General features: G+C 42.1%; 1 protein-coding gene across 3 annotated transcripts in view; it reads right to left on the bottom strand.

Moving 5' to 3' along the window:
• Positions 1–24171, bottom strand: part of CACNA2D3 (calcium voltage-gated channel auxiliary subunit alpha2delta 3) — a 514138-nt gene that overhangs the window by 376950 nt on the left and 113017 nt on the right. For all 3 annotated transcript variants that reach the window (XM_081898304.1, XM_081898305.1, XM_081898306.1), the window contains exon 3: positions 10921–11037. In XM_081898304.1, coding sequence (XP_081754430.1) covers positions 10921–11037 — 117 coding nt within the window. The remainder of the gene's footprint in view (positions 1–10920; positions 11038–24171) is intronic.

Genomic DNA, 24171 nt, shown 5'->3' with positions numbered 1-24171 from the left:
AAAAGAGATGCTAGAAGGAAAAGATTTTTACTTACCGTAGTTCATGAAATTTATACACCAACTGATTGTAAAAAAACCTCAAAGCGGCTTACAAAAAGATAAAACCATAAAATCATGATATATTTACAATATGTTAAAACATACAAGAAGTTAAAATACTAAAACAGATCAAAATTCCCAGCAGCTTTTTTTAAGCATCTGGGTAGGCTTGACTAAACAAGGATGTATTTAAAAAGGTAAAGGTACCCCTGCCCGTACGGGCCAGTCTTGACAGACTCTGGGGTTGTATGCCCATCTCACTTAAGAGGCCGGGGGCCAGCGCTGTCCGGAGACACTTCCGGGTCACATGGCCAGCGTGACGAAGCTGCTCTGGCGAGCCAGCACCAGCGCAGCACACGGAAACGCAGTTTACCTTCCCGCTATAAAGTGGTACCTATTTATCTACTTGCACTTATGGGTGCTTTCGAACTGCTAGGTGGGCAGGAGCTGGGACCGAAAGATGGGAGCTCACCCCGCCGCGGGGATTCAAACCACCGACCATACGATCGGCAAGTCCTAGGCACTGAGGTTTTACCCACAGCGCCACCCGCGTCCCTTAAGGATGTATTTACCAGGTGCCAAAAAGAATACAATGAAGGCACCCGCTTGGTATCAATAGGCAGGGAGTTCCACCACTACGACAGTTGCATTCACTCAGCAAGCAAGCAAACAATAACCCACAACTACAAGCAGAACAAACAGATATTAAACAGGTCAAGCAAATGTTATAGTGCAAAACACACACACTTGCTGGCTGGGAGAACAGACCAGGCAAGGACAAGAGTGGCACAAAGCCAACCCCTCCCTGTTTTTCTGTGGGCTTGATCTCCTTTTCCCTTTATACCTTCTTGTGCCAAGCTCAGCTCTGAGGGACAATTCACAATATCATGTAGAGGCAGAAGGCCGAATTACTTGCACTTTTAACTTCTGACATATCGCCCTGCCTTCTGTGTAGAGATGTATCAGACTGTGTTGCTAGTGGAAACATATGTCTCAATAAGAATGAAATCCATGTGCTCACATGTGTATGTCACCATACATGGGGCCAACCCAGTGCTATTTTTCTAGGGAAAGAAGTGCCAGAACTCACCATGGAATGCCTCCCTTGTTCTCTTATAATGCCAATGGTGCCCATCTGAGAGGAGCCAGAACTGAGTTCCAGTGAGTTCCATCTGAAAAAAAGCCCTGGGCCCAGCTATACCTGCTTTGCTTAGAAAAAGGCACTGAGAATAATGAGTAAAAACCATGCTCTGACAATCCCACTTCTGTGGAATGTCCAAATCAGCCTGAAGGGGGTTCTCAGTTCATTAGGATCACACAAACGTATCTTTATGATTGGCCAAAGCATGAACAAAAGTAATAATACAAGGAACCAGCAAAACATGTCGCTGAAATACTGAATAAAAATATCCTTGAAACCCTTTCATTTGTTGCTGGTAATTAATACAATTATAGCCATCTTATTTTATTATGTCTTTATTCTGTCAGTTGAGACTATTTATAGTGAAACTTGGTTGATTCACCATAATTTCATTCCTCCCACAGCCCATTTCAGCCCTGTGCTCAGAAAACTGTATAAATTTATTTTGTATTTTAATATCACAGCATCTGAAGGCTAAAAAAGGTCTAGAAGTTATAAATTAAATGAAGCTGTGTGGTACTGAATAATCACTGCTGGTGGGGAGGCCAAGTCACATGATCCTCAGGATTCTGGGAGCTATTTGGAAGTCTTCAAGGCAATAGCTGTAGCCAGTTTTTGCACACCCTAGCACACACCTTCATTTCTGGGCATTGGTAATGGTGTGAAGAAGGGAGGGAGGGAGAGAGCAAAGGAACAAGCCTTTGTTAAGTAATTCTAATATGTTACATTTTTTATTGTGAAAGGTACAGAGAAAACCACATTTATATATAAAATTAAATGTCAGTTGGAAATACATTTTTTCTATGTGCTGTGTATTTTATTATACACTTTTTCTATACTGTTGAAAAGGATTTCCTGTCACTTCTTCAAGGCTAGAGTGGGAAACAATATCCTTGAGATAAAAAACAAATTCCATAATCATTCAAGTTCACGTGCTCTCTCTCTCTCTCTCTCTCTCTCTCTCTCTCTCTCTCATCTCTCGCTATCTGTCTGTGAAAGGGGGTGATTATTTTAAAGCAGTTAGTAAACATAATACATTAAGCATTATAAAAAATAAATCATACAACCATACATTTTTTAAAAAATAATTAATTACTATGGGCAGTATATTTGTTTCTATATAAACGCGGGCAGATTTAAATTATGCAGCACAATGACGTTGCTGAGAGAGGCAGAAGGGTAAGAGATTGTATTGTGCTGTTAAAACACAAAGTAATTACACATAAATAAGAATTCAAAAAAGGTCAAGGCTTTGGCCCCTGAGTGAAAACATTTTATACAGCCTTTCACAAAGCTTCTAAGTAAGGAATTGATTGATTTGATTGATTTACTAAATTTCTAGGCCACTTTTCATTGGCATGCATCGCAAACTGGCTTACAAACAATAAATAACAACAACATAATGGAACACCACAGATACAACATCAATCATATAGAATTACAATTTGTAAAACACCATTAACAGACAGTGGCGTAGCGTGGGGGGTGCACCGGGCGCAACACCTGGGGGTTAGGGTTAGGGGGCGCAAATCCACAGGTTAGGGGGCGCAAATTACTTGCCTTGCCCCGGGTACTGACAAAAAACGCTACGCCACTGTTAACAGAACAACTAAAACAAAATACAGTGGTGCCTTGCAAGACGAAATTAATTCGTTCCTCAAGTCTTTTCGTCTTGCGAGTTTTTCGTCTTGCGAAGCACGGTTTCCCATAGGAATGCATTAAAAATCAATTAATGCGTTCCTATGGAAACCGAACCACCTTCAGACCAGGTCTGGGGACAGTCTGTCCCCCGACCTCTTCTGAAGGCTGGCGGGGGCAAAAGTCTTTGCTTCCCCCCCGCCTGCCTTCCCGGGACAGTCCCGGGGGCTTTTAAAATGCTGGCGGGCGGCAGCAAAGCCTTCGCTGCCGCCCGCCAGCATTTTAAGATCGCCCAGGGACAGCGGAGGAATTCTCAGCTGTCCCGGGGTGATTTAAAAGCCCCCGGGAAGGCAGGCAGGGGGACAAAGACTTTTGCCCCCCGCCCGCCTTGGGAAGAGGTCCAGGACCTCTTCCCAAGGCGGGCAGGGGGCAAAAGTCTTTGCTCCCCCCGCCTGCCTTCAAAAGCCGTCCGGGATAGCGGGAAGCGCTTCCCTGCTATCCCAGACCGCTTTTAAAATGCTGGCGGTGGGGAGCAAAGCCTTTCGCCCCCGCCGGCCTTCCTGGACCTCTTCTGAAGTCTGGAGGGGGGGGGAAGGCTTTGCTCCCCACCGCCAGCATTTAAAAAAAGGTCCCCGAGATTTCCCTATGGGCTTTTGTCTTGCGATGCAAGCCCATAGGGAAAATCGTCTAGCGAAGCGTCGCAAAAACTGAAAAACCCTTTCGTCTTGCGGGTTTTTCGTCTTGCGAGGCATTCGTCTTGCGGGGCACCACTGTAAGCAAAACAGCATAATAATAATAATTACAACAAAAGCCATATTATAGAATTCACAAAGTACTATAGCATTCATAGTCTGTTGAACAACAGTAGCAAAATAGCACCCAAAAAATACACTAAGCACTGTTGAATTCATACACACACTCTCCTCATCCCCAGGAAGAGAAGTTAGCCAATAGCAGAATCATAGCTGGAAGGGATCCCAAACCTAGTCCAAACCTCTGCAATGCAGGAAACTTTTTGCTCAACATGGGGCACAAACCCATGACCCTGAGATTAAGAGTCTCATGGTCTAATGACCATCCCAACCATTCCAAGGCAAGGAAGAGGGGGGATTTAAGAGAATTAAGTGGGTAGACTCAGAGAAGAGAGGTTAGCCAAAAGCAGAACTGTAGAGTTAGAAAGGATCCTGAGAGCCATCTAGTCCAACCCTCTGCAATGCAGGCATTAGGGCGATGTATTGTTAATTGTCCAAAACCAGTATGAAAGTCACATCATGATAACTGGTTTCATAATAACAACCTGGAAATATATAGCTAATCACAATGTGGACCGTCGCTTCGCTCAAGATTTCTGCAGCCTCTGGCTTTGCCGGCTTGGCTTTTCCCTGCCTCCTGCAGGCAGCAGCAAACCACTAGAGCAGGCAGCTGACGAAAGCAGCCAGTCTGCCCAGGAACTTTCCACAGAGTGCAGACCCCCTACCTGGGGACTTTCTTCTATAATATAGATGGCATGAGCTTCTTTTTTTAGAGCCTCTTATTTTAAGTGTAGGCTAGGTGCCAGGCTGGTAGATTGTTTAACCCTCCTTCCTCACTTCTCCCTCTCCCTCTCCTCCCCCCCTCTCTCTGCCTATGTCTCCCTTGCATCATGAGGTCTCCAATGTCTAGGGACGTTGTATGTATTAAAAAAACAAAATAAAACAGAATTCAACCTAGGACGTAGATTATATTAACATTGGGTTGAATCCAGGCTTCACCTTCCACACTGCTCAAAAGGAAACCCACCCACCCCACCAGGGAGATGATACCACCGATGGAACCAGAGTCTGAACCCAACCTATTGCATTTGCAGCAAGGAAAAAACTTACACAACACATGTATGAACCTGATTTAATATGCATCAGACCACTGGTTCATCTAGTTCAGTTCCTGGGAACTTTTGCATGCAAAGCAGAGACAAAGCTGGTGTTCCACCTCTGAGCCACGGGCCCTTCCTAGCACACCCATTTCACTACTTGCATGACAGTAATACACAGTAATACACAGTAATACCTCAGAAGTCGAAGGGAATCCATTCCAGAAATCCATTTGACTTCCAAAATGTTCAGAAACCAAGGTGCGGCTTCTGATTGGCTGCGGGAAGCTCCTGCAGCCAATTGGCAGCCACTGAACCTGTGTTGGATGTTAGGGTTCCAAAGAACATTCGCAAACTGGAACAATCACTTCTGGGTTTGCAGCATCTGGGAGCCAAAACAATCGAGTTGTAAGGCGTTCGACTTCCAAGGTACAACTGTACTGGCATTATATTGACCAACCTAAACAATATCATACTAATAATGACTGCAAGCAATTTGCAAGCCTGCTGTAAAAGCACCTGTGGGCAGAAAAATATTTGTCTGCTGTCGGCGGTGTTTATGAAATGCAAATTCCAATATTCGGCTCCTTGCAAAAATGTGTCTCTACATGTGGAATTTCATGATAAAAAGCTTTAATGTCCCTGTTTTCTCTTGATAAACCCTGCTGGTTTACTGACGCGTGAATGTGCTGAAATTGAATTACTGTACAACAGCAATTACTTTTCACAGTACACCTATAATGGAAATCAATTCTGCAGCGAACACAGGATAGCCAGAAAAAGGGGCAAGAAGAAAGTAAAAACTATTAAAGGGGGGTGAATCTCCCTTTCTCCCCATTTTCCTGTAAGGCTAAGGCATCAAGGCTTCAAAAAAGAGAGAGAGAGAGAAGAATATATACTCTACTGCACTTCAGAAAGTAGGGATTTTTAGTGTTATCAATGTAAATCAAACAGCCATCTTTTAAAGCACTCTACATAAGTAAAATGAAAACTGTCACTTAAAAACATTTCATGCCACAGAAAAGGTTAAGCAAGTGTTTTTAGCAATAAGGCTGGTACTGCATTTGGCACATGACCTTTACAAAGCCTGGTCAATTTCTTGGGTTTTTTTCTCTTCTTCTTCTATGGGCCGTCTTCAAACAAATATAATGAAAGCAACATGACTCTTTCTCTTCTTCCCAGGTACATTATTGTGGCAGCAAGAATGTTCTCTTCATTTGTAAAAATATACACTCTGTAATTGACTAGATAAAGTGTGCCTGAACAAACAAAACAGTGTTTGATTTCAGGTTCCTCCAACACATGCTTGATTATTCAAACAATAATTAAGGTGTTTGCTTGTAAAGAGGCTGGCAAATCCATTCATTTATATACCACCATTCCTCCTGAAGGAACCCAAGCCAGTGTGCAACATAAAAAAAAATACAAAATGATGCATCCAAGCCAAATTTGAAGCATGCTGATGCAACACAGGCTGAATTACTTTAGCCTTCTACTCCGGATGTCTTGGACTACAACTCCCATCATCCCCAGCCAGCATGGCCAATTGTCAAGAGATATTGGGAAGTGTAGTCCAAAACCAGGTTGGAGAAGACTGGATTAGATAGTCATAGAAAGAACATGGAAGAGAACATTTACATTCACTTGAATTTCCAGCACCAAAGAAGAAGAATTAAAGCACAGCTGAAGGTAGTGTTTAAGAATATGCAATTGCTTAGTTTTCAGAAATCAAGATATAATCTTGCCTATGAAGAATTGACAACTGACAGAATCCAAGATTTGTTTAATAAAACAAGAAGTGTATCCTGGGAAGCCGAAGAGCAAAATGCTCAATAAGGGAGTTTGGGGGTATCTTTGTGTGGTGGCTTTTGGCCAGTAATTCTCTTCAGAAATAATTGAGAGAATATTTAGAATTAAATACATGAAATTAGGGAAGAATAAAGTAAAGCACATATGAAAGTCTGACCTTCAGTTGGACACAATTCAAATATATTAGCCAATTGATTTGCCCAAATATTTCTTTCACAGCCTGTCTATAAGTTTTGTTGGTGTTATTACATAAATATTAATGACAATTGTATTTTGTCATTAAAATATCATATTAATCAGCTATTTGGACTGCCCAATCTAGAGGATGTATAATTTGCACTTAGAATATGCCAGCTGAGGAACATTAGAATATGCCATGATACATAGTTCATCGTTGTGCATATGCCAGTCATATTTATTTGGTATTAACATGCATTTCAAATACCATTATTAAAACACTATGGAAATATTATTAAAATATTATGGAAACATTTTTTTGTCACTGGGAGTATTCAAAAATCACCAACACTACTAATTACAATTTCCTCCAAATGTTTCAGGTATGCTTTAAAAAAAGACTTTGAAATAATCCTCTTCTACTCTTATACAATAACTCTCTCAATGAAAAACATGCTGTGTTACCACAGATGATTTTCAGCTAATTCAATTAGTTGCTAGGAGACCATTTCAGTCAATGATATCATTTGAAAATAAAAACAGTATTAATATTTAGATCTCAGAGCATCTTGCATTGTACTATGCTTGTGGCAATGGAGATTGTCAGTGAAGAGCATATCGTTCAGTGAGAAAGGTGCCCTATTGTTGTTGTTGTTGTTGTTGTTGTTGTTATTAAAATTCGTATACTGCCCTTCATCCAAAGATCAAAGGGCAGTTCACAACATAAAAATACAAAATAAGAACACAAAGTACATAATAAAACAAAAACAAACCAATTACCCCCCCTCCCACAAACACATTTAAAAGGCCATAAAATGTTAATCAATCAAAGCAGATTAACTTGATTGATTGATTGATTGATTGATTGATTGATTAGAGGCCCTAAACCTTGGGGTCTCAAATTTCAACAGTGCTTTGTGCACCACCAAAATCTGAAAGCTTTTGCCTCTTGTGCTCCATTCTAAATCATAGTTGTGGCATCCCCTGCGGTGCCCCCGAGGCTCCATGCCCAGTGTAACCAAACCAGTTACACTCCCCTAAATACTGACTTTATTTTAATTAAAACAGGTTTGTTCAAAAGTTACAATCCAGCTTTGTCCACTGCCATAATATCACAGAATGATCACTCCAATCTTCAATCCCTCGTCACTGTCAGGCAGTCCTTGAGGCATTGTAGTCCTGAGTTGTTAAAGGCTTTATAAGGTCAAAACCAGCACTTTAAATTGGACCTAAAACTAATTGGCAGCCAGTGCAGTCAGGCCAGGATCAATCATGTGCACAAACCGTCTTGCCCCGATGAGCAATCTGGCTGCCAAATTCTGCACCAACTGAAGTTTCCAAGCCATCTTCAGAGGCAGCCCCATGTATAACACATTGCAGTAATCTAACCTAGAGGTTACCAAAGCATGGACGACAGGCACTAGCCTATCCCTATCCAGATAGGGGCACAGCTGTGCCACCAGCCAAAGTTGATGGAAGGCGCTCCATGCCACTGAGGCCACCTGAGCTTCAAGCAACAGCAAATGATCTAAAAGTACCCCAAGCTACATACAGTGGTACCTCAGGTTAAGTACTTAATTTGTTCCGGAGGTCCGTTCTTAACCCGAAACTGTTCTTAACCTGAAGCACCACTTTAGCTAACGGGGACTCCTGCTGCTGCACGATTTCTGTTCTTATCCTGAAGCAAAGTTCTTAACCTGAGGTACTATTTCTGGGTTAGCAGAGTCTGTAACCTGAAACGTATGTAACCCGATGTACCACTGTACTCGTTCCTTCAGAAGGAATGTAACCCCACCAAGAGCAGGCAACTTCCCACCCATCCAGTCTAGGGAACCACCCACTAAGAGTGTATCAGTCTTAACAAGACTGAGCTTCATTTTGTTGGCTCTAATCTGAGGCAACAAAACATTCCAGCACTTCCTGAGGAGCCCCGCACCGAAGGCTCCACTCCATGCAGATCAGCTAGGAGTTGCCACTCTTTAGAGTTCTGTAAGCTGTCTCTTCCTTCTCAAATCCTCTCCTTGATTGATTTCTAATCAGAGAGACCAGTAGAGGGGACTATCCATGATGCACACACAAGCGTGAAAAAGATGAGGAAGCCAACAAAGAGATTTAAAGTTGGAGCAGGTGTTGAAATCTAGCCATAACTGGAGCGTGACTAATTCCCCAGCACTGATCTACAAAATCAGGGCAGTGTGGTAGCTACTGCTCGAAAGTGTTATCTGACGTGGAAGTTCCAACTTTTTATACTGTTCATAAAGTACTTACATTTCCACTGGCCAATCAAAAAGCAGATAAGCACTACTGTCTGATAGAGGGTACTTAACTAACTTGTCCAACACAAGGGGAGATGAGAAATGGTGACCTTAGCTGGACTATAGGATCAGGCTGCTTCATCTAAACCAGGGGTAGGCAGCCTAAGGCCCGGGGGCTGGATGCGGCCCAATAGCCTTCTAAATCTGGCCTGTGGACGGTCCAGAAATCAGAGTGTTTTTAAATGAGTAGAATGTGTGCTTTTATTTAAAATGCATCTCTGGGTTATTTGTGGGGCATAGGAATTCGTTCATATATTTTTTTCAAAATATAGTCCAGCCCACCACATGGTCTGAGGGAGAGTGGGCCAGCCCACAGCTGAAAAAGGTTGCTGACCCCTGATCTAAACACTGCAAAGGGTCACCATAGAATGGCTTCTAAAAGCAGAGTGGTTTTTACAATTGCAGTGGTTTTTACAATTCAGAAAGAAGTAGATCTTCTGCTCCAATTTTCTGCCAGCTTAAAATAACTGGTCCTTTGAATCTCTGCATGACAGAAATTATGTGTGCCTAAATCCACCCCAAGCTGCAATTGATCAAAATACCCCTAATCTTCTTCTTGCTCTAGAATTTTCCCTTACATAATTCAGACTGCCATTCTTACTCCTCTGCACAATCCATTCTGGTTTTGCTAGTTGCAGGGAGGGGAAATGAGCTCTGCAGGGCATAGAATCTCCATGTCCACTCAAATGAAAATGTTCCTCAGCCATCCCACTGGCTTCAGAGGTCTCAGCACATTTAGCATATTTTCACACATACCGCCATTTTTAAAAAGGAAGCCAAAAGACTCAACAAGCTGAATCCTGCGTCCAATACACTTTCTGCACTCTTGCTAATTTGCGGAAAACCCACAGTCCTGCTTAGTGAACCACATAATCTTTTAACAAAAAAAATTCCTTCCAGTAGCACCTTAAAGACCAACTAAGTTAGTTCTTGGTATGAGCTTTCGTGTGCATGCACACTTCTTCAGATACACCCCTTGCTTCTTCCTGTAATACCTATTGCAGTCGTTAAGAGTCATCAACAGGCTCATCACAGCTATCTGCCAATCACCCATTCCCACCACCCTTCTGAGTAATACCCCTCCCCACCTTCTCACTATATAGAAGGGTCTGGAAACTTCTGTTTCAGTGTATCTGAAGAAGTGTGCATGCACACGAAAGCTCATACCAAGAACTAACTTAGTTGGTCTTTAAGGTGCTACTGGAAGGAATTTTTTTTTGTTTTGACTATGGCAGACCAACACGGCTACCTATCTGTAACTACACATAATCTTTTGTTTGCGTTTCATTCCTTTTTAAATGTGTTCTTCATATAATATGGATTTTTTTTTAGTCCTTGCAGATTGAACTGAAAAGTCCACAGTAACTAATCCTCAGGAAAGTCCTCTTAGAAAGACAAAATAGCTATAGTAAAAAGCCATGTACCAATTACTGGCAACATGGCTTTCAAAATAATTCATGTGCTTCTGCAGTACAGATAGATTCTGAGATCCAATTCCCGGTCTCTGACTCTGAATTGTTTTCTTTTGTAAGAAATATTGACTATGGAGTACAGCGTGTATGTGTCACAACCATGCACCAATCAAAGAGTGTAGCAACCAGGAAGGTGAGGAAGGAAGTATGGGACTGTGTCCATTTGGTGTACACAGTTTGCTAAAAACGTGTATATGTCCTTTGACATTGACATATGTTTTCTAAATAAAACACTCCCCAGAAGGAATTTGAAATGCGCAGAAGAAAGAGAAAACGTAGTATCAAATGATTAAGGTTTCTGTTTTGTTTGTTTCAAAACGGATATTTAGTACTCTTTCAGATCTTCTCTTATAGAAGGCCACATATAGCGTAGTTCTCCCAAGGCCTTTCTGTCGGTCCATTTCCACAGCATCATACTGAGATGCCAGGAGTACAAGCTCATTACCCAAAACATAAAAGATAATTTTATCTGCTACCTACCCGTACAGCTTCAGACTTTTTGTGAAACATCTCCTCCATATTTTTTGCCAGCTTCTTCACAAGCTGAAGACCATCAATTTCTTCTACAGTAACATCCTTCTCATATTCTTTATATTTCTGCAGGAGAAAAAGAAGTTGCTCAGTGGAACAGCAGAACTAATCTAATGCAATTAGATACATGGTGTAACTTCTCAAGCTTTGTGGGGAAATACTTATTTTGGTGTGTAACCTACAATCATAGAATTGTATAGCTGGAAAGGATACCAAGGGTAATGAGTCCAACTCCCTGTAATGCAGGAATCTTTTGCCCAACAGAGGCTCAAACATACAATTCTGAGATTAAGAGTCTCATGCTCTACCGACTGAGCTATGAGTCAGACCTGGAGATGCTTCACACACACACAAAAATTATTGTAGGAAAATAAGTGAGTTGCTAGGTGGTTCCCAAAGATAACAAAAGCAGGCTATTTCACCCATGCTTTTACATTCAGAGTTACCTATGTGCTGTGATTTGCCCTACCTATGGGTCCATTGGCCATGCTTAAGCCTTGATTCAGGGCTAATCCAAAGGTTATGCCCCATAATGCTCTGCTGTACAGCACCGCCTCCAAAGAGTCCATAATGTACAGTAGCAATTGTTGATGCATGGTTGTCAAATGTAAAGTGCATCCATGCAGCCCTGATCCCACCCACCACCACTCTGCCCCAACCCAGACCCATCCAGGTAAACTGCCCCACAACACCAGCTGCTACTGGCTGACCCCTTCCAAGCCTATCTCATGGGGGTGGGAGGGGGAACATGGAGAAAATGCCACATCACTATTGTTTCCCTCTTATTCAGTTTTAAGTGTTATAACTTGATTGACATTGGTACAAATTGCAATAATATGTGTTCTAAAGATACTTGCATTTACATTTTCCTTCCAGGCTCTTTGAGACATTTTACCCCTTTTTAATGCATCAAAACATGCAGTAGTAAAAAGAGAGCATTCTAGAGTGCCTTTTAAGGAGGTTCTGCTGGCAAACCTGCCTATATGAACCATAATAACCAAATTAACAGCATAAGCCAATGCATATTTACTCAGACGCAAATGCTATTATGTTCAGTGTGTGTTTTTTTACTCACAGGAAACTGTGTACAGGATTGCAAGGTTCTTTTACAAGGGAAAAAAAGAACTATATTGGATTACTTTAATGAGGGTGCTTTTCCTTCCACCTGCCCATTTTCTTTACAAACAGAACATGCCAGGGTTTGTACAATTTCTCCCTCAATTTGTGAGCAATTTGTCATCATCAACAAGTAAGAAAGTATGCTTTTTTCTCATCCCTTTGATCATATTGTCTAAGATCAATAGCTACTTCCTTCCCATTTTGATTAGAGAAAATCAGAAGATGACAGTGAACAGAAGAAACAGACAGATTACAAGTCAAAACCATCAATATTCAGTTATTGAAATCAAAGTTAAATTTGCTTTTCTTATTTTATCCCTACCCAAGTCCTCAAGGATTTATATATACTCTGGAATTGGAGGTTTCACTTTTCACAGGATTCAAGACCTGTGTGTGTGTTTAAAGAAAACACTCAGTGAGAGAGATGAGAGTGCTGAATATATGAAACAGCTGAGTAACTGCAGACATTTCAGGCAAACTGGTTGCATTAAAGGTTTAATGTTTCCCTCAAGGATCATGGTTGGGTTTTCTTAAAAGTAATATCTAAAACAACTGCCTTAAAAAAACAACTTTACTCATTATACTGACAGGTTAAGAAGCAGAGAGGCAATTCCCCATCATGTTTATTTCTGATAAGAACATATTTGATTCTGATAAAGGATCTCTCCTTAGCAACTGACCTTAGTCTTCCTTAAAGTTTGCTAACACTCTGTACCTTGAGAAACTGTTTTCAGATCTAAGACCTATAAGCCCATATCAGGAAGCAAAAGCAGAAACGAATGCACTCAGCTTATATATGTTACACAGTACTGGCAAGACATGCAACCAAAAGTTGGTTTGAGCATGGTGCTGATAATGCCAAGGTTGCAGGTTCAAGCCCCAGAAGGAAGCATATTCTTCTATAGCAGGGAGTTGAACTAGATGATCCTTGGGAGCCCTTCCAACTCTATGATTCTATCCTAAAATGTAGGGACTGTATCCTCACCACCTAGCGGGAGGCCTCCTTTTCAGAGTTCTTTCAAGCCAGCCAGGCCCTTCTCCAAAATACTCTATCCTAGAAGCTGCTGGGACTCAAACTCCCATCAGCCCTTGCCATCATGGTCAGTACCCAGTGATGATGGGCGTTGTAGTCCAACAACATCACATTGGGGACCTCTGGTCTATTCCATTTTTCCTTCTTAATTCTCCTGACTTGCTTAGTCCTCACTGAACTGATTGGGGTTCTTAGGGAGGATGACCCTTAGGTTTAAAAATCTTTTTTATGTTTCTTAGTGGTCTGTTTCCACAAAACAGGCATAGTTATTCACCAGCTGAGATCACAATTAGAGGGAATGATACAGCCTGCTCAGTGCATTACTGTCATCCAGGGGTTCGTTGCCTTAAATATTTGCATTAAAACAATAAATAGTATTTAACGTTTGCATAGCACGCACAAGTGTTTAAAGAGATTCAGAGACATTATCCATTCTTACAACAACACTGTAAGATGTCAGTATTACCCTCCATATAGCAGGTGGTGGTATCAAGCTAAGAGAAAGCAGCTTGCATAAGGCCATCTGGAGTATTCATGAAAGAGGCAAGGTTAATCAAAGTTATTGATTCATAGCACTAAAATCAAGATTCTTGTTTCATAGAACAGTCCCTTAGCCACCACGCTTACAGACTGTTATTACAGATGCTAATCTCCTCTTTTTGACTATGCTAACACATGAAAGTATGCACCAGACTCCATAAATTGCTCTTTGAATCCTAGAGAGCTGGGTGCAAATGAAAAACATGCATGCATGTGCTCCTTAGGATCCCAGCCATTACTTGGTAAAGTGAATGTGAGATGTCTACGGCCAACTTTAGGCTCCAATCTGTTTTCATCTAGTTGAAGATGCTACATTGGGTCAGGAAAACCCTACCTATGGGACACAGTTCTGGAGTTATGTAACTTCACAGCAATATCCAAATCAGTCAGAGCAATAATACAGGCAGACCTTTCTCCTGGTGCCTGAAGACACACCGATGGTCCAGCAGAGAGATGGACAAGGCAGGCAATTCAGTGAGGAATCAAAGAGATTTGGTGACTGAGTTCCTCAGCCAGCACCTGAGCAAGACATAGCTCCAAATGAAGAGCAAAGACAGCAGCTTATTTAGGGCTAGATATAGCCCTATGGCACCTGATCCCTACTTAGTTAAAAGCTGCTGTATCACTCTCTACTGAAGTGATATGGCAGTGCAACAGATATGAAACCAGCTGTTTCCTCTTGTTCCTATAGTAGTGCAAAAACCAGGGTTCAAATTCCTCACTCAGCCACGAAACTCATTGGGTGACCTTGAACCAGTCACTGTTCCTTAGCCTAACCTACCTCACAGGATTATTGTGAGGATAAAATGAGGAGAGGGAAAACCATGTATGTCACCTTGAGCTCGTTGGAGAAAAGGTGAGATATACCATGCTATGCTATATTATACTATATCATATATCATATGAAATAATAACATTACATCACATTATGTAAAACTTGATTCCCACTGCCTTATACTGTTGAAAGTTCACATGTCTTGAACCTTCTTGAATTCTGTGGTCGATTAGACTCCTGGCTCGGATTAAATAGGACAAAACTCTTAAACTGATTTAGGTGAGGGATTATGTTATAAGAGGTCATATCTTTGCATTATTCATTGTGTGTTTTAATTATATATGTGTATCTTTCTGAGTTAATTATATATGTGTGCCCAGAGATTCTTTTCCATTGACCACATTAAACAAAACTAAACCAAAATCATTCTAACAGTACACATGCATTAAAACTACTAAAGAGAAGAAAACAGACTCAACGTCAGCCGTAAATAACTGTTTTGAAGTGGAGGAGAAAGTAATGAAAGCTGACAAGCACAGGTTAGATAAGAATCTTGTCACATTCACGAAGTGAATATGCAAATCTCCATAAGACTTCAGATTTGATACAGTACAAGAAATATTCAAAACACCAATTCCTTTTGTTAGCCGAATCAGCATTTGGCAAGGCATGGTCCCAAGAACATTTATCATTTCTGAAAGAAAACACACACACACACAACCCCCACATTAATTCTGCAGCATCTATTTTGCCAGATCATTTCACACAAGCACAAGGAAAAGAGAAACACTGCTTCACTGTCAGAACTTTTAATGCTGTTCATGCACTTGGGTCAATTTTTTAGTTGCGTGTTCACTGAGTATATGGTAATAAGGTGTCAAAAGCAACTCACAGGAACTTGAAGTGGAAGGTTTGCGCAATATTAAAAAAAATGCATCTTGTCTACAAGCTATATGATCAAGAGTGCTGCCTAGCCTAATGAATTTTTTATTAATTCCTATTTTATATTTTTGATTCACAGTAGGGAACAAATTCAAAGCCAATGGGATTAGATATCAAAGCAATATTTTCTTGATGACTGATAGTGTAAGTCACAAGATACTGGTCCTCCTGCCCTCTAGGGGTCTCACACACCAGAAGAACCCAATATGCCCAAAAGATAACCACTGACACTCCTACAGCAAGCAGAACACAGAAAGGGAAAGCTTTCTAGTCTCCTACAACTATAGTCATAGAATCCTAGAGCTAGAAGTGCAGAAATGTCCCATACGAGGATCAAACCTGCAACCTTGGTGTTATCAGCACCACACTCTAACCAACTAAGTCCTGATCTGGTATTATCCCTGAACAGTGAATCACAGCAAAAGCAGGTGGTTAGGGACCATTCCTGTGTGTGCTAGCCTCCCAATAGTCAACTACCAGCCTTCCTATATTGATCTGGAAGCTCTGATGGGGTTACTTAGCATGTTTGGGTGAACAAATGGGAAGGAAATGTTGATAAGGCTCAACTGCTGAGCAGCATTCCTGCTTGCACTGATAACCCCTCCCTTATCAAATGAAGTTGGTACGGCAGCTGAAATACCACATCAAACTTCTCTCTTTAGCAGAGTTACGGGGGGGGGGGGGGGACAATGTTGGCAACATGCTAATCTAATTTGAGCTTTCTCTACCTAGATATATGGTTCTTGCCCATTGCTTAATTGTAAATATACAAGGCATAAACTATCCTCAATTTCATGCTTGATTATATTTGATTTGGCGTATGTGGAACTGGATTTATACCCTTTATTTGTTTGCTTATTATACCGCTTTCAAGAATAAGCAACTTTACCTGCCAGCACACCACAGCTTCATAAAACAAAAATCAAAAAATCAAATGAAATGAAAAAATAAATAAATTATGACAACATATAAAACCACCATAAAATCAATCCAAAAAGGCCTGTACTGTATTTTATAAGCCTGTAGTTTTTTACATTACTGAAGGCTAGATGTTGGAGGTTATGGCGAGTAAATGAGTTATTTCCTTTAGTATGGGTGATATCCAACATCACATTAGTGGGCTTCCACTCACACAGTTGGTTCCCCTTCTTCTTCTCCACACTGCAGCACACCAAAATCTACTTTGGAGCCTCAACCCCCAGCACAAGAACTTTTGGGGGAGGGGGGAGGAAGGGGAAGTCTTATTGCATGAGTGGAAGTCTATTCTGATAGTGGGGAAAACACAAGTGGATGTTACCCATTAGCTGGCAATACTGATGCATGAAGAAACATTGGTGGTGCTGCATCAAGTAAAGCTATTCTAGTACAGTGGTACCTCAGGTTACATACACTTCAGGTTACATACGCTTCAGGTTACAGACTCCGCTAACCCAGAAATAGTGCTTCAGGTTAAGAACTTTGCTTCAGGATGAGAACAGAAATCATGCTCTAGCGGCACTGCGGCAGCAGGAGGCCCCTTTAGCTAAAGTGGTGCTTCATGTTAAGAACAGTTTTAGGCTAAGTACGGACCTCTGGAACGAATTAAGTACTTAACCTGAGGTACCACTGTATCTAGAGGAGATGAGAAATTATGGGAACCCACTAAATTTATAGATTGCTAAATTGGAAGTAGCTGTCAACTTTTTAACTGGATCATATTTAATTCATCCCCAAGCCGGAGTTATCTCCAAACCAGGAACATATTATAGGATTGCACACTCACATGGACCCATCCTTCCTTTGCTTTGATTTTCTCCCTGATTTCCCAGAGAGGAATTCAGCAAGGTGCTATGGCAATCATTCTGTCAATGGAAACATTTCAGATTTCCAGAAGGAGAAATCCCCCTCTCATCGCCCTGCAGTTCACTGTTCAAGGGGTTGTCCCAATGCCCCATCGCTGCGCATAAGCCAATATTGGGGACAAGTTTGGTAAAGGGAAAGGGAAAGGACCTCTGGATGGTTAAGTCCAGTCAAAGGCGACTAGGGGGTGCAGTGCTCATCTCCCTTTTCAGACCGAGGGAGCCGGTGTTTGTCCACAGACAGCTTTCTGGATGATGTGGCCATCAGAGGACCACGACGAGTGCCAGAGCACACAGAAACACCATTTACCTTCCCACCACAGCAGTACCTACTTATCTACTTGCACTGGCATGCTTTTGAGCTGCTAAGTTGGCAGAAGCTGAGACAGAGCAACAGGAGCTCACCCCGTCAATCAGATTCAAACCGCTGAACTTCCAATTGGCAAGCCCAAAAGGCTGTGATTTAGACTACAGCGCCACCCGCTGGGACAGGTTTACATGTGGGAAGGAAGGGGGGAAATCCCCTTTGCGCTAGCAGAAGTCCCTGTGCAGGCTTCCAGTAGCGAGGCTCATTAGTTGAATCAGGCCCACATTCACACAACACAAATTATACTTTGCATGCACTTGCCCTCCAAATTGAAATTCAAAACCACAGTTTGGCTGTTGTTTTTGATTCTGATTTGGAGGACAAGCACAAATGACAAGAACCAGGAAGTCACAGAGGAAACTGAAGCACATGAGGAGAGGAGGAAGGGATGCAGAGAGAGTATCTGAGTCATGGTTTCGTGTTAAATGTGAACCAGCACGTTGCCTCGGTTCAGCTTAATCTGCCACCAACGTATTGTCAGCAACCCATTTTGGCAAGGAAAAGTTGGCAGCAACTATTACAAAACTTAATTGGATTCTCTGAAGGTTGTTTAATTCTATATTTGGGATGTCCTGACAATCAAAAGTAATCGATAAATGAGTCTGCAAAGTCATAATAAGCTTAAAACTAATACAATCTGCAGCTGTTAATGTGGTTTTCTAGGTCCAGAGCCAAAAGCTTTTGTCGACAGGCTTGGAACTCTGCCGTAATGAATTCTTTAGAGTCCAAAACTGAGCAATGAAAAAGAATGCATAGATGGGTTGCTAATGTGCCTCTGATATCCAAACAAATTGTTGTCTTTTCACTTTTCTTACATTTATACATACCTACAGTCAGTGGCGTAGCGTGGGTTGTCAGCACCCGGGGCAAGGCAAGTAATTTGCACCCCCTAACCCGTGGATTTGCGCCCCCTAACCCTAACGCCCAGATGTTGCGCCCGGTGCGACAGGCCCCCCCTGCACCCCCCACGCTACGCCACTGCCTACAGTTACCAGTACCTACTCATGCATGGCCTAAGATCATCTCCCAGTCACAGTCTGGTCTGAGGTTACAGCTAATTCAAAAACACTGCGCTGAGCCACCAGGCAGCTCTATAGGCTTCCTGTGTCCTTTTGTGTGTGTGTGAAGGCGAGGCAAGGGGAGCAGGCTCTGCGTATTGACATCACACACTATGCTTGGATACAATAAGTGGCAAGAACAGAACCTGGGGCTGCTAATAAGTGGCTATGCGGTTGGAGGATAGACTCCTGGATTGGAGAGGGGGCTGTCAGAGCTGGGAAGGAGGTGAAGTAAGTAGGAAAACTCTAGTGGTGCAAAGAAAAGGAAAGATTTCATTCTGGAATATTTCTAATCGCCGTGTGGAAACCCTTTCACATCTCCAGTTCACCAGAGCTGTAAGCGTTACATTGATTTTAATAGATTTGGGGTGGGGGGCAGGGATGCCAACAAAATTTATTCTCTAACAGTTTGGACTGGATGCTTAAGAAACCAAAGATGCGATGGAAGGAGCGTGCGAGCAATGCATCACTGAGGACAAAGATTCATGTTCCCCCCTTCTCTTCAATCCACAAACTCCAGGCACTTTTTTGGACCAAGGCTTTTCTTGCTGAGCAAGGTGAATCAGGTGAAACAACAAGGAGTGTGTTTGGACACAAGAGGGCCCCTTGCAGATGGAGGCCCTTGTGCAGTGGTTCCATCCCAGCCTCTGAAGTGTGGAGACTGGCAAGAGAGGAGGGCCTGTATGATTGGACTGAGGCTGCATACACGCCGCACGTATTTAAGCACATTTACTACCCCTCCCAGCAACAGCAACAAAAGAATTGTAGGAACTGCAGTTTCCCCTCAGAGAGTTACAGTTCCTGACACTCTTAACAGACTACTGTTCCCAGTGATCTTTGGGGGAAGTCATATGCTTCAAAAATATGGTGTGTACACAGCCAGTCACTCAAAGTCTAATCCAATTAAAAGATGCTATCTGCTACTCTTAAGTGATCTCTGTGTGTATGGGGGGAATTGGCATAGCAGAAAAATATAAGACATATTTTGTGACGGTGCGTAGATATGTAATTGCTTTTGCATTAATTGCCCCATGAAATGATGCTGAGACAGTATAGGATGTATGAAATTGATAGTTTATTTTACCCATCAGTGATTTTCAGTGTGTTACCTTGTGAGAGTGACCCGGGAAATGCCCTATTAATTAGACAGGGCCACATGTACCACCACCCTACGTTCACTGTGACCCTGAGGTGAAGCTCTGATGAAGCCCCAAGCAAGCAGGTGTTCCTACGCTACTTTCAATCTCAGAGTATGCAGTTCCAGAGTATGGTAAGTTTGCCAAGAATGACAGCTAGAATAGAACAATAGCCACTTTAATTAGATACACAAATTCTGTGTTTTTGTAGTAGAGGTATTTTATATGATAATTTTCAACAGCATGCAAAAAGAAAAAAGAAAAGAGAGAAAACCCTCAAAGATAATTAGTTTTATTATGCTTCCCACTACTGCTACTCAGTGCTATAGTTGATGGCATTCTGATGCCTAACATGTTTCCCCATTCCTCAGAATAGATGCTTTTCCTCAAACTTTTTCTATATTGCTTTTCCTGTGCATTTTTTAAAAACGTTTCCTAAATAAGGCATTTAAAAACTTTGCAACAAATAATATGGGAAAGCTCCCCGCAAGATCCCAACAAGTCAGAGCAACTTATCTCTCTGCATGGCAGCCGTGAATGTGAGCACCATTACTGGGTTACTTCTAGGATTCTCACACTAAACATGTGACATATGAAGGGCAGGTTCCATTCTCAACAACTGGGCCCCACACACAGCAGTTGTGTTAAACTATAACTTCCTGTATAGGAACTTGTCTGCCCATCATGCATTGCACCAGAAGTGGATTGCAAAGGGGTGGGATGGTGTCACTACGCTAGCTTCCTGAAAGGTTGCTTACCAGGAACTAGGAGAAGGCAGAACCAATCTGGTGCCCCCGCCTGTGCATTTGTACCACGACAACCTCCCCGCCAACTTCCCTCTTCCTTCTGCTTCTGCTTTGCATACCCACTCCAAAGTGGTGTTAACACTGAGACAGTCACAGCAACTGATTGCCATATGAAGTAAGAAGGGGGTCAACAATGTGAATTTGGGGTATGTATCTCCATATGGTATGGGAGAGGAAGAAAGTGAGCTCAACTGGTACCCATACTGAGAGCTCATCCCCCCGCACTCCACAATTGTTTCGGCAGTAAAGTTTTGCACAGAACTGGCAGGTGGGATGATTTAGAGTCACAGGTGGTTCTTTCTATTTAATTCCTGATCATCCCACACAATTACAACACCCATGTGGCCCTCTTTAGCTGGGGCTATTTCCCAGCAGCATAAGGATGCAAGTAAACACAACATGGGACTGCTTGTTCAGGGAATAGGCAACAAAAACTCTGCTGTTTTTTTGAGCCATTGGTAGAGATCCTCCTCCTCTTCCCCTGCTCTCCATGATTTAGGTCTCCAAAATGTCCACATACCCTATTGAGAACTCACTTTGATGATTGCCATGTGGCTTTGCCTTATGAGACTGATATTATTATTATTATTATTATTATTATTATTATTATGCTGGTGTGTTATGGGGCATAGTATTTTGGCACGGGGATGAGAGGGGTTTAATCCTTGGGGCTTACCACAAACCAAATTAGAATCACCCCCACCATGCCTGCCATTCATAATAGGGTGAAAGATCCACCCATATCCTGGTCTGGATCCAGTTAGGAGCTTCTCACACCAGCTATTTGTTTGCTTTTTAAACAGATGTATAAGGCCAAACATCACTATAGGGCATAACATCCCTGCATTAAGTCTCCGTGCTCACTCATTCCCTAACCCATTAAGTCAATATCACTTCCTACATGAAAATGTTCCTTTGCTCACAGATTCCACCGTGTCAGCATAAAGGCCATTTCCTAAAATGTCACTCCTTTCAGAGCAGGTAGCTTTGTGGAGATGACTCCTAGTCTGGAATGAAGATAACTGCCCTGCTATCAGCAATGTTCTAAGAAAGAAGCAAAAGAGCTAGAGCTGTAATCACTGAGGTTGCCAGCATCTTACTATATTGAAATCAATTAGAGAAAAAGTGAGGACAAGGAAGATAAGGAGTGAATCAGCAGCAGTTACTAGGGAACTCTGAACAGGTTTCTTCCAGTATCCAGACAGAAATGCAAAACACATCAACAAACTATTGCCTTTCTATATTAGACAAATCAGTCAACCATGTGCCTTAAAACAGTGGACAACATGAGATCATTCACAGGAAATGAGACAGTACTGAAATACTCATTGTCAGCTGTTCATGGTGGCACCATTCTTTGGGCGATGGTTTAGATGTAGTGGGATGGCAACCCGGGAAATAGACACATTTCCCAGTCTCAAAGGGACGAATTGGTATTTAACACTTGAGTACAATGAGATCTATATTAGTCTTTCCATAAAGACTGTAACGCAGTGGGGATGGCACAACTTCACCTTCATCTATCCTTAGGGGTGCATACTGTTACAGAAGTTGCCAACCCCACTCTCTGCCAAGTGGTTAAAAAACAATTAAACATTGAGAGAATTAAAACCAGAGAAAGAGAGAAAGAGATTCTGTTAAAATCATACAAATAAGTGCAATAAAAACAGCATGGCACCAACCCTTTCATTAAAGGTAAAGGTAAAGGGACCCCTGACCATTAGGTCCAGTCGCGAACAACTCTGGGGTTGTGGTGCTCATCTCGCTTTACGGGCCGAGGGAACCAGCGCACTGCTTCCGCGTCATGTGGCCAGCATGACTAAGTAACTTCTGGCGAACCAGAGCAGCGCACAGAAACGCCGTTTACCTTCCCGCCGGAGCAGTACCTATTTATCTACTTGCACTTTGACATGCTTTCAAACTGCTAGGTTGGCAGGAGCAGGGACCAAGCAACAGGAGCTCACCCTTTCATTAAAAACCATCAGTTCCCAGAAGCCTGATGGGACAAAAAAGTCTTCACCTGCTGGCAGTGGTGCTTTTATCTTCTTGTGCCCTATTCTGCTGCTGCCTACCTTTAGCAAGCTTTAGCATCTCCTTGCCCACGTGGTGCTTTGACTCTAACACTTGAGAGTAGGGAAGACAGGTAAAGGGAAAAAGGAGAGATAATGTTGGCCACGCCAGTCATCAGCGCTTGGCATCTTAAGGCAGACTGGAGGGGCCCCAGCAAGCATTTGAGATCCTCCCCACCAGATTACTCAGACTGGGAAGCCACCAAATATTTGCATTTTTACACAGTGCTCTGGAGTGTCTGCCATAGAGCTTATCGCATAGATCAGTATATCACTGGGTTTCTCTTTCTCTCTCTCTGGGAGAAATGCTGCTATTCAAAAGTATTTCAGAAGCAAAAGAAAGAGATGGCTTAGCCATAAACTAAACCAAAAGTTTAGCTTCAGCAGAAGCAGGGGGCACTGACCCGCATATATTTCCCTCAGCTCAAAACTCATCATGGCTGTGAAGTTTAATAGGGTCTACGCTTGCTTATCTCTTTGAATAACGTCCTCCTAAAACTTCCCTTTCTGGATAACGCGGGCCATTTACTTCCACTCTCACATTGGCTTTATTTCACTCCTGGCACTACTCTGCTTCTTGTCAAGGACAGAGCATCGACCTCTTGCCTGCATTTTGTCACATTCTCGAACACTTCTGCCACCAATGGATCCACATCCATTGGACAAGGCGGGTGTGTGTGTCAAATGCGGCCCCTGGAGTTATTAGCAGGAAGCATGAGTAGGGAGGGAGAGAGAATTTTTATGTTTTCATCAGTTTCATTCCTTTTAGTCTGTTCTATGGGAGCTAAACGGCTTGTCCAAACTTGACATTACATGGCAAGCTGGTATAATAGTACCCCAACTTTTTGTTTAATGGAGCGCAGGTTAGGAGATTGCAGCTTAGGTTAAAGGAACAGCGTAGAGGGGCTAGATAACTCTTCCCCCTCTGGATTTCCTTAACTTAAAATTGCAGCCTGATTGCTTTTTCCACCCTGGGGAACAGTGAGTTTGAACAGAAAATGGTCAGAAAGGAAAGGGTAAAGCAGTCTCCATAATGCTTCTGGTTCAAGAGAGCTGTTTGCTATTTTTATTAAATCAGGAGGTTTTTATGCCATACAGCATCTATTTTGAAATATATATAAAAAATTTAAAAATTGTCCAGTAGCACCTTAGAGACTAAGTAAGTTTGTTCTTGGTATAAGCTTTCACAAAAGCTTATACCAAGAACAAACTTAGTTGATATCTAAGGTGCTACTGGACAACTTTTTAATTTTTATATATATTTCAACTGCATCAGACCAACACGGCTGCCTACCTGAATCTAGCATCTATTTTGTCACTATGTATGCTGAAGACTTAAATTTTAATTACATTTCAATTTAATAGGACTTTTTAACACACACACCCTTTTTCAAACCTGATCAGTGTAAGCCTATTATGTATCCATAATATGTGGAACAACACAGAATTCAGTCAGGCCTAATGAAATGGGTCCATCATCCTGATCCAGAGAAGAGAGTTTCATTCTTGAAAACATA

The sequence above is a fragment of the Podarcis melisellensis genome (assembly GCF_964234715.1).
Source record: "Podarcis melisellensis genome assembly, chromosome: 2".
Lineage (NCBI taxonomy): Eukaryota > Metazoa > Chordata > Lepidosauria > Squamata > Lacertidae > Podarcis > Podarcis melisellensis.
Note: the sequence above shows the minus strand (reverse complement) of the source record. Positions and strands in the feature narration are given on the sequence as shown.